The sequence below is a fragment of the Narcine bancroftii genome, chromosome 2 (genome assembly GCF_036971445.1).
Source record: "Narcine bancroftii isolate sNarBan1 chromosome 2, sNarBan1.hap1, whole genome shotgun sequence".
Classification (NCBI taxonomy): Eukaryota; Metazoa; Chordata; class Chondrichthyes; order Torpediniformes; family Narcinidae; genus Narcine; species Narcine bancroftii.
Window position 1 is genome coordinate 80,891,921 of NC_091470.1, and position 15,540 is coordinate 80,907,460.

At 40.4% G+C, this 15,540-nt stretch overlaps 1 protein-coding gene across 1 annotated transcript in view; it reads right to left on the reverse strand.

The window, feature by feature from the left end:
* Positions 1-15,540, reverse strand: part of capn3a (calpain 3a, (p94)) — a 198,180-nt gene that overhangs the window by 32,254 nt on the left and 150,386 nt on the right. The window contains exons 12-14 of the mRNA XM_069917243.1: positions 12,180-12,191; positions 3,234-3,442; positions 396-432 (exon numbers count right to left, since the gene is read on the reverse strand). Of these exons, the coding sequence (XP_069773344.1) occupies positions 396-432; positions 3,234-3,442; positions 12,180-12,191 (258 nt within the window). The remainder of the gene's footprint in view (positions 1-395; positions 433-3,233; positions 3,443-12,179; positions 12,192-15,540) is intronic.

Genomic DNA, 15,540 nt, shown 5'->3' on the forward strand with positions numbered 1-15,540 from the left:
ATCCACCAGGGAATTCCTCTCAGATAATCACTCAGCCTCACAACTCTCTGTCTGTCCTCACCTTTCGTATCAACAGTACTAGACATATCGGTATGTCTCACATCTCTTTTCTTTATTACCTTTTTTTTTCTCTTTCAATTGGTTTATGCAAACTTTGTCAAACATTGAGATGAATCTGTATCAGTGGCATTCTGAAGGAAAAGGCTGATCCAGTGAGGTTTCACAAAGCTGTGAAGAAGATGTCATGGGGTATTTTGAAGGGGACATGGTAATTTTTTGAATTGAAACATATAAAATAATGAATGATAAGAGTTTGTGCTTTTGGAAAACTAATAAACTAATAAGTAATACAATAATGCTACTCAAGAGTAAATAGAATTTAAAATGGCACAAACCTTAGTGTTGTCAGTTACGATCTGGTTCTCAGTTTCCCTGAAATAAAGAAATTGTGTATACAGTATAGTTATTATTGGAATTGAACACTTCCTCCAAAATATCTCCATTCTACATTGAATTTCCATTGCCCTGAGACAGGGATGTACTGTCTCATAATTTTTCAGGCTTGGATACATGACAAGAGCTCATTGTCTCAGCAACAAAACATTCTAATACTTCAGTTCAATTTGATGTGGTTATAGTGTGGTCATGGGTTCAAAAGCAATCGTGAAACTTGTGAAACTAAATGTAAATATTAAATTTATATTTTTAATGTGAGAATAATTTACCAGATTGCCAAGAAAAAAAACTAGTTCAGTAATGTCCTGGTAATTTATGAAACAATATGAAATGTTAAAAACTTAAAAGTCTAAGATTTCAAAACAACGGAAAGCCAATTGCATCTTTCCATCGCTGCCCCACCCCCACCCCATCCCCTGTATGGTTCACCCTACTCCACCACCAGACACACACCTTTGACCCCTTAGTATCTGAAAAGTACTGATGAAGTATGCAGGGACCAGCTGGTAGAGAGATGAGGTAAGTAAGCAGCTGACACAATCAGTACTGAAGGATTAAAGGTTCCATTATTGTCACATTTAGAATGTACATACATGAAATTCTTTAACTTTTGTCTACCATAAGGCAGATAGAGAGTCATCACTTGGTCCAGCGCCCCTCACAGAAACCTACAGCACCTAGTGTTCCTAGGCAGTCTCCCCTCCAAGTACTGAGGGGGTCTGTGCCTGCTTAGTTTCCAAGATCAGACAATTTCAGTCGTATTCAGATTGTTAGGCTTCTATAGGCTACTAAGTTGGCAATGTGAGCACACAACCATACCAGTAAAATTTGTTATGCTCATTGCTGCAAATTGGCCTCAGTCTTGGCTATACTCAACACATGAGAGCTTTAAAGTTAGAGAACTCCAAAGGTTAAAAACCCTCAATGTTAAAACATTACTCATCTCATCCCTAAATAGCTGTCTCTCATTCAAAACCCAGTGCAAGCTTTATCTCTCCAGTTACTGGAAACAAGCTCCCTGCATCAACCTTACAAATCACATTCAAAATCCTGCATATCTCAATGAGGTCATTCCATTAAACCCCAACAAGAATAAGCTGATTTTCCTCAATCTTTTTTTCAGAATTAAAATCAGTCCTCTCAAAAATCAATCTAATGAAATATGCACCGTTAGTACTGAAATTGAACCCACACATAGTGCTCTGAGTAAGGTTTAAACAAAGGCCTGTGCAATTTCAGTGAGACTTCTTACTTTTGTACCCAAGCCCCTTGCAATAGAGTTCAGTTTACTATTTATCTCCCCACTTGCTGTACTTCCTGTATCTCATGAACAAGCATACTCAGCTATCTCACTGCCTCACAAAGTCTATGAATTTTTTACATCCTATCAAAGAAAATTGTATATTTTCCCACATTATGCTTCATTTGTGTTAATTTACTTAACTAACTTGTTTCAATTTGCAATTTCTCCATTCCTTCCCAATTAATTTTCCTGCTTTAGCAATCTTGAACTCATCACACTGTCTTTCTCATTCAGGGCATTAATATAGATTGGGAGTAAGTGAGGTCAGACAAACTAAAATTGTTTTCTTTGGAGCATCAGAAACCAAGGGGAGACCTAATAGAAATTTATAAATTATGAGAGGCAGAGATAAGGTGGATATTTAGAATATTTTTCCCCAGGGTAAAAAAAAAGTCAACTACGAGAGGGCATGCATTTAAGAGAAGAGGGGTAACGTTTAAAGAAGATGTGCAGATTTAAGAGGCCTCCAGACAATAAATGGAGAGATATGGGTCATTTGCTGTCAGAAGAGATTTGGCATTGTGTTCAGCAGAGATATTGTGGACAGAAAGGCCTATTCCTGTGCTGCACTTTTCTATGATCTATGCATGGCTGAAGGTCTGGTAATAATTCATTACCAACTGTCTGTGAGTTTTCCCCAACTGACCAACCTTCAATCTAAACCAGTATTGTCACTCCCAAATCTGTGCTTCCTCATTTGATGTAACGCGTTCTTGTGACACCGTTTCAAACCCTTTTTTGTCAATACAGATAAGAATATTAGTACAAGAACTAAAGGCATGGAAGCAGGAGTAGGTCATTTGGCACCTCATGTCTGGCACACTATAAATGACTGGGCAGGATGTTGCCCAGATTGGAGCATTTCCATAATAGGGAGAGACTGGATAGGATGGGTTTGTTTTCTCCAGAGCAGAGAAGGCTGAGGTAGAGGTATATAAATTAATGAAGAGAATAGAGAGAGTAGATAATAATAATTGTAATCCTATGGAGGCAGTGGCTAAACAAGAGGGTATGGGTATATCAAAGTGGGAGAAGGGTATGTAGAGGGGATCTGAGGGAAAATTCTTTCCATGCAGGGAGAAAATGGAATCTGGTTTTTGTGCGTCTTAGCAGGTGGTGGAGGAAGATTCTCTCACATCTAGGAAGCATCTAAACAAGCATTTGAATTGCCAGGGCATAGAAGGCTATTGTCCATGTGTCACTCAAATTGGATGAGTGTAGATAAATGTTGCTGTTTTTACATAACAATCATATCTATGCACTGGACCCAACTAAAAGGCAAAGAACACACGTGCAGATACTTATATTTTTCAAATGATGTCATTATTTGTGTCTGGAAAACACCTTCTGAGACAATTCAGGCCTGAGCAGGAAATTGACTTTTCTGCTTAGTCAGGATAGTTGACAAGGAATTCCCTCAGCTGGTCTCTGCCTGGTCTCAATTCCCACTCATGCCCAGTATAGGGTGACTCACTCTGACATGCTCTGTTTCTCTGAGAAGACCCTGAGAACAAACTCGCCCTCTTGGTGTGGCTGAAATGTGGAAGGAACGATCACATATTCACCCGGGGGCAGCCTGAAGCGTTGTGATATCTCCCGCAGGTTAATGTACGACTGGGTCTTGCACTTGGAAGGTTGGTAGAGGAAGAAGTCTTTGGGAAGATGTTGCTTATTGCCTTGCATCTGTGGGGGGAAAAAAAGAATAAAGTAAATGGACCTTTTTGTTCCAATGGTAAAATCAAACAATTGCATTCTGGATAAGACACATGGGTTCTAAGAGGACTGAGTGTATTGGCTAGAGAAAGAATAAGCCCACTAATGGGAACAAGAAAAAAGGAGCCATTCAAAAAAGGAGGATAGTCAGACATTGCAAGGTGATACATATCAGCTGGTAAATTGGGCATGGCTATGGCAGGGGGAATTTAATCCTGTTGGTTGTCATATCTTTGCAATGCCTTATTTCCAGCGATATTTGTGCTCCAGCATTCAGTTCTGAAAGGACTGTGTGTGTTCTTATTTTGCTGTTATAATCCAGAAATTTAAGGACACTGATCCCATCTTAGGATACTGATAATGATGGTAATGAGTTTAATGTAATACACATTGTACATATGCATCAAAATTCTTACTTGCTGCAGTCAAACAGGTACTTGAAAAAACAACTGTAATAAAAAGGTAAAAATAAAGTATCCATTATTGACACATAATTCTACAGTTAGAATATAACATACATGAAATTCTTTAACTTTTGTCTACCGTGCGATCTAAAAACTTTAAATGTTCAATGATTTACTCAGCAACATTGAGGGTGGATGTCTCAGAAGGTAATCGATGTATTTTCAAGGATAAAGAAGAAGTGGAAGAATTTTTAAGAAAGTTATGAAAAGATTAAAGTCACCAGTTGAAAGGACTGAAAAGACCATTTCAAAACGGGGCTAACTGAAAGATGCATCTTTTTATTTATATTAGTATTATATTATATGTTTTGCGGAAACTGCCAAAATGTTTTGCCTGGAAGTCAGCCTGAAGAAAACTGACGTCCTCCATCAGCCAGCTCCCCACCATGACTACCAGCCCCCCCACATCTCCATCGGGCACACAAAACTCAAAACGGTCAAGCAGTTTACCTATCTCGGCTGCACCATTTCATCAGATGCAAGGATTGACAACGAGATAGACAACAGACTCGCCAAGGCAAATAGCGCCTTTGGAAGACTACACAAAAGAGTCTGGAAAAACAACCAACTGAAAAACCTCACAAAGATAAGCGTATACAGAGCCATTGTCATACCCACACTCCTGTTCGGCTCCGAATCATGGGTCCTCTACCGGCATCACCTACGGCTCCTAGAACGCTTCCACCAGCGTTGTCTCCGCTCCATCCTCAACATTCATTGGAGCGACTTCATCCCTAACGTCGAAGTACTCGAGATGGCAGAGGTCGACAGCATTGAGTCCACGCTGCTGAAGATCCAGCTGCGCTGGATGGGTCACGTCTCCAGAATGGAGGACCATCGCCTTCCCAAGATCGTGTTATATGGCGAGCTCTCCACTAGCCACCGTGACAGAGGTGCACCAAAGAAAAGGTACAAGGACTGCCTAAAGAAATCTCTTGGTACCTGCCAGATTGACCACCGCCAGTGGGCTGATATCGCCTCAAACCGTGCATCTTGGCGCCTCACAGTTTGGCGGGCAGCAACCTCCTTTGAAGAAGACCGCAGAGCCCACCTCACTGACAAAAGGCAAAGGAGGAAAAACCCAACACCCAACCCCAACCAACCAATTTTCCCCTGCAACTGCTGCAACCATGTCTGCCTGTCCCGCATCGGACTTGTCAGCCACAAACGAGCCTGCAACTGACGTGGACATTTATCCCCTTGATAAATCTTCGTCCGCGAAGCCAAGCCAAAGAAAAGAAAGTAGTACTGAATCCTCTTGTTTTCACTGTTAAAAGAAAAACCATTGTGGTTTATATGGAGAATTCTGTAAAGCTAGAAAGGTGGTAAGGAAAGTAGCAAGGTGGGAACTCCGAATGGGGAGGGGAGTGGGGGGGAGATAGCGTTGGGAGAGGAGCAGTTTTAAAAGATTTCTAAAGGGAAAGTTTCTTCTTCAGAAGAGGAAGAAGAATCTGTGGCCTTTTTTGAGGGGCTTCGAGGTACATCACCATCAGAGCTAGGGATGTGTGTGTGTTTCTTAAAAGAAAAATGCTCGCATTGGAAATGTCTTTTAATAGGGAAATGTTACGACTGTATTTTTAAAATTGGGAAGATTTTATTGTTATACAATATTTGAGTGAAAAATGGTATGGATAAAACATTAAAGTTTATTAATTTTAATATTAACGGGATAAACGGGACGGTGAAGAGGAAGAGAGTTTTGGCATACTTAAAGAAATTAAAAGTGGATATAATGTTTTTGCAGGAAACACATCTTACCAAATTGGAACATGAAAAGAGGATGGGTGGTACAAATAATATCATCTTCCTTTGGTTCAAAGGCAAGAGGGTGACTCTTCTCTTTGGCTTGGCTTCGCGGACGAAGATTTATGGAGGGGGTAAAAAGTCCACGTCAGCTGCAGGCTCGTTTGTGGCTGACCAGTCCGATGCGGGACAGGCAGACACGATTGCAGCGGTTGCAAGGGAAAATTGGTTGGTTGGGGTTGGGTGTTGGGTTTTTCCTCCTTTGCCTTTTGTCAGTGAGGTGGGCTCTGCGGTCTTCTTCAAAGGAGGCTGCTGCCCGCCAAACTGTGAGGCGCCAAGATGCACGGTTTGAGGCGTTATCAGCCCACTGGCGGTGGTCAATGTGGCAGGCACCAAGAGATTTCTTTAGGCAGTCCTTGTACCTTTTCTTTGGTGCACCTCTGTCACGGTGGCCAGTGGAGAGCTCGCCATATAATACGATCTTGGGAAGGCGATGGTCCTCCATTCTGGAGACGTGACCCATCCAGCGCAGCTGGATCTTCAGCAGCGTGGACTCGATGCTGTCGACCTCTGCCATCTCGAGTACCTCGACGTTAGGGGTGTGAGCGCTCCAATGGATGTTGAGGATGGAGCGGAGACAACGCTGGTGGAAGCGTTCTAGGAGCCGTAGGTGGTGCCGGTAGAGGACCCATGATTCGGAGCCGAACAGGAGTGTGGGTATGACAACGGCTCTGTATACGCTTATCTTTGTGAGGTTTTTCAGTTGGTTGTTTTTCCAGACTCTTTTGTGTAGTCTTCCAAAGGCGCTATTTGCCTTGGCGAGTCTGTTGTCTATCTCATTGTCGATCCTTGCATCTGATGAAATGGTGCAGCCGAGATAGGTAAACTGGTTGACCGTTTTGAGTTTTGTGTGCCCGATGGAGATGTGGGGGGGCTGGTAGTCATGGTGGGGAGCTGGCTGATGGAGGACGTCAGTTTTCTTCAGGCTGACTTCCAGGCCAAACATTTTGGCAGTTTCCGCAAAGCAGGACGTCAAGCGCTGAAGAGCTGGCTCTGAATGGGCAACTAAAGCGGCATCATCTGCAAAGAGTAGTTCACGGACAAGTTTCTCTTGTGTCTTGGTGTGAGCTTGCAGGCGCCTCAGATTGAAGAGACTGCCATCCGTGCGGTACCGGATGTAAACAGCGTCTTCATTGTTGGGGTCTTTCATGGCTTGGTTCAGAGGGTGACTATTCTAATTAATAAAAACACACCAGTGTTAATAGAAGATAACTCGATTGACAAAGCCGGAAGGTCTGTAATGCACATTGTAAAATTTATGCTCCAAATTATGATAAAACCTTTATGAAGGATATCTTCTTAAAAACAGCAGAGGGAAGACAAAATATATTGGTTGGAGGATATTTTAATTTTTGCTTGGACCCAATAGTAGATAAATTAGCAAGAACAATAACGAGGGCGAAAACAGTATAAACCACAATTTCATATATGAAAGATCTAAATCTTATCACTGTATGGAGGCAATTAATCCCACAGAGGGAGACTACTCTTTTTACTCAAGGGTTCACGACTCACATACAAGGATCAACTTATTTTTAATTTCTTCCCAGTTAAAAAGTAGAGTGATAAAAACAGAATATCTAGTGAGACTTCTATCAGACCACTCTCCATTATATTAACTATAGCAATAATGGAAAAGCAAGAAAATGTTTACAGATTGCATCTCAATACCACATTGCCTAAAACAGACTTCTGAAAATTTATAGAGACAAATAGAAATATTTTATGAAACAAATCTGCCATCTACTAATAGTAGTTTTCTGATATGGGACACGCTCAAAGCATATTTAAGGGGACAAATTATATCCTATACAAAAAAATCTTAAGAGGCAGAAGTAAACAGTTTGGAGCAAGATATTAAAGAATTAGAAAAAAAATCAAAGAATAGGACTATAAGAAGAATACAGATTACTGGAGATGAGAATGAAATGGAAGAATTTTTGTTCAATGTCGAACTTCCAAAGCTAGAAGAGGGAGAAAGAATAGAATTAGATACTCTCTTCACAAGGGAAGAAATTGAAAAGCCCCTGGGCACCCTACAACCTAATAAATCATTGGGGAAGGATGGATTCCTACCTGAGTTTTACATAAAATTCAAAGAATTATTAATGCCCCTGTTAATGAATGTCCTGCACCAGGCAGTGGAAATACAGACCCTCCCAGAATCATTCTCAACCGTGATTATTAGTGTTACCAAAAAAGCATAGGGATGCACTAAAAACTTTGTTATACAGACCAATACCCCTGTTAAATGCTGATTATAAGATACTAGCAAAAGCATTGACTAATAGGCTACGACAATACTTGCCAAAACTGATACATACAGATCAAACAGGATTTGTTAAAGGAAAGCATTCCTCAAATAGTCTAGGAAGATTATTTAATATAATAAACAAGGCAAAATCTGAACGAAATCCAAGTATTACAGTCTACCGAGAAGCAGGAAAAGCATTCATCTGTTTGGAATGGTCTTTTTTATTTAAAACCCTGGAAAAATTTGGTATATGTAGAACATTTATAAATTGGATAAAAACTTTATACCATAAATTGCAAGCTAAAATAACAACAAATAATCCAATGTTGGCAGTGTTCCCCTTGAGTAGATTGAGTAGACAGGGATGCCCCCCTGTTCCCAGAGCTTTTTATTTTAGCAACTGAACTGCTGGTGGAGATAATAAGAAGAGATCCGGATATAAAGAATTTCAAAGTTGGACATGAAGAACACAAAATTAGTCTATTCGCCGATGATGTGCTATTATACCAATCAGACCTGGCTAAATCTTTGGAAAAATTACAAGAACACTAGAAAAATATGGAAGAATATCAGGCTACAAAATAAATATGGATAAAAGATAGATAATGCCATTAACAAATTTTTAATATGAAAGATACTAAAAAAGGAAATAAATTTAAATGGAAGACGGATGGAATAAAATATCTTGGAATAGCAACTGACAATAACTTGCAAAATCTTCTTTGGAAAATGGAAAGAGACCGACAGGAATGGAGAGACTTACTGATTACTTTAGTGGGAAGGGTTAACTGTGTCAAAATGAAAGTGATGCTAAGTCTGCAATAACTTTTTCAATTGCTGCCTATTCCATTATCTAAAATCTAAACAACCATATTAGACAGTTCCTATGGAATAATAAGGTACCAAGAATTGCACTGGAAAAATTGGCATGGGACTATGGGCTGGGAGGACTTAGACTTCAGATTTAAAAAAAATATTATCTTGCTGCACAGGCTAGATTCTTTACAGCCTTCCTTGCTGAAGACAAACCCTCCCCCCCCCCACCCCCCAATCTTGGGTTCAAATGGGAATGTACTCAATGGAGGAGGTTGAAGCAAAGGACTTTATCTATAAATGGAGTGTTAAATCACTAAATAAAATGACAGATAACCCCATTCTAATACCTATGATTAGAACCTGGTAAGAAATTAATGAATGTAGAGGGGAAAAAAAAGTAGGGACATCAATAAAAGCACCATTGTGTAAAAATGTGTTGTTGCCTATGAACATGGGCAATAGAATATTAAATTTGAGGTATGACAAAGGAATAAGATATTTAAGGACTGTTAAATAGAAGGAACTCATGTCCTTCAAACCACTAAAACACGAGTACAGAGTAGGCAATCTGTATTCTCCAGCTTAGATCATTATTAAGAGAAAGGTGGGGACCAACATTAACCCCACCTGAAATTAGTGAAACTGAACAAACAGTTTGGATGGGGAATACACCCAAATTTATAACAAAAATGTACTATGCACTCCAGAGCGAAAGTGCAAAACCAAGGTTGCAGAGGTCAAGGGAAAGATGGGAGTCGGACTTGGGTGTAGTGATTTCAGAAAGAAGTTGGTCAGATTGGTGTAAGGACAGCATGACATCAATTAGAAATGCAAGATATGGACTGGTTCAGTATAATTTTTTACACCAATTATATCTTACCCCACAAAAGATACACAGATCAAAAGCTGAAATTTCAGAGATGTATTTCAGATGTAGGACTGAGACAGGAACTTTTTTTTTTATACGTCACGTGGTCATACAAGAAAATGAGGCCATTTTGGCAAGAAATTGCTCAAAAATTAATCAGGATAACAGGAGTGGCCTTCACGGGCGACCCGGAGCTATATCTATTAGGTCATTTCATGGAAATAAGCAACAAATTGACCAAATATCAAATCTCATTTATAAAAATAGCACTGGCTATAGTGAAAAATATGTATTGCTGAACTTGGCAGCATAATCATGTATGTACAGAAATAGAGAAAGGGGCCCAAGAACACAGCCTTGGGATGCCCGTGTGTTGATGGTCAGTGTGGAGGAGCTGATGTTGCCAATCTGCACGGATTGAGGTCTGCTGACGAGGAAGTCAAGGCTGAATTGCAGAGTCCTCTTAACTTGGTCACAGGTTTTACAGGTATAGTGGTGTTGAATGCCAAGTGTTTTGTGATCTAAGTGATCAAATTCAGTGAAAGATTAGCAAGATGGTGTCTGACATTATCCTGTCAAATTTAAGTGGGTCCAGATTATTCCTGAGATAGAAGTTGATTTTCTCCATAAACATTTCATCACTGCAGATGTCAGAGCCACCAGCCGATAATTACTGCGGCAGGTCACCTTAATCTTCTTGAGCACTGGAATGATGAATGTCCTTTTGAAGCAGGTGGGTACCTCCTGTAGTGAGAAATTAAAACTGTCCATAAGAACTCCGTCAGTTGATTTGCGCAGGTTTTAAGGACATGGCCAGGCACACTGTCTGGGCGAAATGCTTTCCGAGGATTCACCCTCTTGAAGATTCTGCTTGTGTCAGCCTCAGTATCACCGAGGGCTATGGTGGGGGGGAGGGGGCTTGCAAGAGTTCTTCATCATTTTCCCTTTCAGAGTGAACATAGAAGGCACTGAACTCATCTGGCAGAGATGAATCGCAATTGATGATGCTGCCTTGTTTCGCCCTAAAGAATGCAAATCCTGCTCCAGTGTGACTGTCTGAGACACCAACTTGGTCTAGAATTGTCCCTTTGCCTTGTGTAAGGTAAAACATCATGAGATGGGAATGTGTAGGGAGTTACCCTGTACAAGGCTGTAACAAGAAGGGGAGGTGTCCTTGTACTCCTGTTAGGTAAAACATCATGAGATGGGAATGTACGGGGCAGTAACAAGATGTGAATGCATCCTTGTACTTACAAGATAAGAGAGACATTGATGGATTGAGAGGCAGGAAGCTAGCAGGGAAAGGATAGCAACAGTTTTAGTCATTGGACAAGTAATGATATGATGATGTTCTAAGCACATATCCAAGGGTATAAAAAATCACCATTTTGCTGATAACGGCAGAATGCATTCTCCGACTAACCTGGTTGGTCGCAAGTGTTACAATCCGGTAATAAAGAACAAAGAACCCTGATTTCGACTCAGCCTGGTGTTTGTCTCACTCATTCATGAACAAAGCAGACCTAACAATTGGCAGTAGCCTTTCTGGAGGTTGGAACTAGCCTTATCTGTATGTAATAGCACATAATCCAGAAAATATCACTCTTGGTTAGTAACTCTTGATCCTTCCTTTTCAATTTGAACTCCCTAATTCTCCATTTTAGCAGTACTTTCATAACCTACTGCTGGGAACAATTCTCTTGGATTAGCTTTATAGGCAGAGAGCTATTCAGCAAAGCACAGTTGACGTAGTGGTTAGCACAACACCTTTACAGTGCCAGCGATTGGGCCTGGGGTTCGAATCCCACGCTGTGTGTAGGAAGTTTGTACATTCTCCCTGTGTCTACGTGGGTTTTCCACAGGGGCTCAGTTTCCTCCCACCATTCAAAACGACCTAAACATATATACACTCTCGAATTTCACAAGTGTAGGAATGTGTGCTCAGGGTAAAATTGTTCAGTTTTCCGAATACTGTAAGTTCTGAGGCAGCCATGCGTGGGCGCTGAATGAGCGGTTTAGGTTAATTGGGTGTAAATTGGGTAGCACGGTCTCAAAATAGTCTGTTACTATGCTGTATGTCTAAAAAATAAATAAATGTCAATCCCAATCTTCAATTGTCTACCTTTACTATTCCCATTTACCAGCATGTGTTCCATATCCTTCTCTGCCTTGGTGATACAAACTCTCATCCAGATCATTCTTAAATATTGTGAGACTCCATGCCCCAACCACCCACTCAGGCCGTGCATTCTGGATTTCAACCAACCTCAGTGAAAATAAAATTCCATCAGATCCCACTAAACATTTTGCTGCTCACTTTCAATCTTTGATTTTGGGCACCTCTGCCATGGAAAAAGTTTATATGCATCCATCTTATCCAAGTCCCACATAACCTGATATACCTTTATCAGGTACCCCTCAAGTCACAAAAAGCCTTAGAGAAATCTTGTAACGACAAACTTTAGAACAAGCATATTAAAACATCTTTATGCATTTACTCACCTCCTTTGGTACCTTTAAAAAAAGAGAAAAGAAGAATGTTAACAAAAAAACATAGAACATAGGACATTGCAGCACAATACAGGCTCTTCAGCCTATGACGCTGACCTAAACATACATATACTCTTGAATTTTACAAGTGTAGGAATGTGTGCTCAGAGTAAAATTGCTCTGTGTTGCCATAAGTTCTGAGGCAGCCATGTGTGGGTGAACAGATCAGCTGCTGACCCAGTCCTGCATACAAGGAAACTGATTAAAGATGAAGAACCTTACTGCATGGAGGATGGATTTAAATTCAGCCCAGTGTAGTCCAAGATCTGTTCTGTCTGCTGAGACAGATTTTCATTGCTCTGAGGAATATTTTATGGTGGAGTGTGATTGACCTGCCCTCATAGAAACTAACACGACTCTCAGGGAAGAAGGAATCAGATACTTTGGAGAACTGGAATATGATGAAATTATAATCACAATGAAGTGAAATAACCTTGGACCAGTTTCAGGTGGGAAAACCCTCACTTTACTCCACAGGGTGGTTCTTTGTAAACCACAGCACAATTTATTTCCCTTAGTTTACATTTCTTCTTCGACTGTTGATAAACAGATACATTTCACATGAAATCCATCAATCTGATGAAAAATCATTGACTTGAAACAAAATCTCCAGCTCTCTCTCTCTCTCTCTCTCTGCAAACGCTACCCCACCTGCTGAGTATCTCCAGTATTTTCTGAATTTTTATAGCCTCTCCCTTTCTGTTTGGCTAAAGTGTTTGGTTGCAACAAGAACTACTTGCTTTAATATAGCACCTTTAAAAACAGTAAAATACATAAAGGTTTTTATCAGTGTTATACAACAGTTTCATACCTGATGAACTTGACCAAAAACTGAGATTAAAGGAGGGGAAGATAACAAGGAGGATAGCTATGAACTGTAAAGCCTTGGCAGGCTGCCATAAAATGGTACAGCATAAGTCCTTCAATCCATGATATGTGTGCTAAACACATTGCCAAAATTAAACTAAATCTCTTCTGTCTGCATATGATCCTTATCACAACATATTTGTGTGTCTATCCAAAAGCCTCTCAAATGCTACGATCATAACTGTTTTCATCACTACCCATGGCAGCCCATTTCAGACACCCCGGTCTTGGTTTAAAAAAAACTTGCCCTGCAGATCTCCTTTAAACTTTCCCCCCTCCCCATCTCACCCTAAATGCAAGTCTTCTAGAACTTTACATTTTTACTTGGGAAAAGGATTCTGCCTACCATAACTACATTTACCATAATTCTATAAACCTACTGACAGTCCAGAAAAAATAAGTTTGTCCAAACTCTCCCTGCAGCTCATAGCCTCTAATCCATTTCATGTCCTGAGAAATATTTTTGTACCCTTTCCAAAGCCTTCACATCCTTCTTGTAATGGGGCAACCAGAACTTCCCACACAAGAATCCTATTGATGCAACATTTAAAAATCTTTAGGTTCGTGACATTCTAAAAGAGAAAATTCGGGTTAAAGGTTTGATTGCAGACTCCGAATCCTGCTGGAACTAACAATTTCTGAGAATTAACTTCATTAAGGTTTTCCACTTTACAGGAAGAAGTGAATCTGTTGCATTGTTCAAGTGAACCGGCGTGGACTTGAAGGGCCGAAATGGCCTGTTTCCACGCCGTAAACAGTTATATGGTTATATGGTTAAGTGTGACAAAACCAAAGTTTTATAAAGTTGCAATACAAGATCCTGACTTTCATACTCCACATCCTGGCCAATGAAGGCAAGCAAGCCACATGCCATCTTTACCATCCTATCTATCTGCCTGCCCACATTTAGAAAGTTATGGAGTTGGAACCCACATCCTTCTGTACATCATTCCCCAACCATTCCTACAATGACACATCTGTTCACAGCCTCACCCATTGACAGGGAGAGGCTCAACATAAACTTGAGGAACAACCCATCATATTCCTTCTGGACAGCCTTAAACCAAATGGCATGAACATGGATTTTTCTAATTTTAAGTGACCCCTATCCTCATCTAATTTCACTGTTTTTATCTCTTCTTTGCTTACTCAGGTGCTTCCAGTGACATTGGACCCATTCTATTTGGCCTACTAACCAAACCAGACCATAAATGATGCAATAGCATTCACCAACTCTCCACTCCTTCCTGACTCACCTAGAGAACAATGCCTCATACACCAGGCTGTTGTACTTTGACCTCAGCTCAGTGTTTAACACAATAATACCTCAGAGGCTGATGGATAATCCTCCTTACTAGGACTTAACACCCCACTCTGCAACTGGATTCTGAACTTCTTAATGGAAGGACCTCAGTTTGTCCAGGTTGGCAGCAAAACTTCAAACCCCATCATGCTGTGCACTGGGACACCTCAAGGCTGTGTGTTGAACCCACTACTGCTTACGCTAATGACTTACAACTGCACTGCCAGATACAGCTTCAACAGAAGCTTCAAATTTGCAGATAACATAACAGTAGTCGATCTTATCAGATACAATGATGAATCGCATTACAAAGCCGAGGTTGAAAGGCTTATAAAATGGTGCAAGAATATGAAACTGAGTCTCAACGGGGAAGACCAAGGAGATGACTGTGGACTTCGGGAGGACGAAGGTCGACCATTCTCCACTATTCATCAATGGTTCCATAATAGAAACAGTGGAGAGCACAAAGTTCCTTGGCGTGCATCTAAGGCAGGGTTTCCCAAACTGGGTTCAGTGGAACCCTTGGGTTCCATGGAAAGGCGAAGGGATTCTGTGGAAGAAATGACAGGGTGCAAAAATGAGATACCTGTTTTTCTTTAAATTACTTATTTCCTCTGTCGTTAATTCAATTTGTTTCTGGGATGGCAGCAAAACAGTGCACTCCAGCCTAAGAAAACTAAATGGCATCGTGAGGTCTAACGTCTGCATTGCTGACGTCAGGCCTGCACATCATTAACATCCAATGAGAATTCGATTTCTTTTGGCACAAAGCTGGCCATATTTTAAAGATATTCCTCTTGTGCAATATTAAGAACCATGGAATGTTGGAATAAAAAAAACTAAAAGTCGGGATCATTCATCTGAAGAAAGTACTGAGGAGCCTTTGCTTTTTCATGAAGATTCTTCAATTACGCCTCTCTCAGAAAAATCAAATGTTGTAAAGAAACAAAGGTATGATGAAAATTATTTGTCACTTGGATTCAACTCAGACGGGAATAAAGAGGCACCAGATGCACAATGTGTTTTATGTGGTAAAATTCTGTCTAACAGTTCTTTGGCCTCAACAAAACTAAAAAGACATCTGGAAACAAATCATACCCAACACAAAAATAAGGATGTGCCGTTCTTTAAAAGCAATGTAGA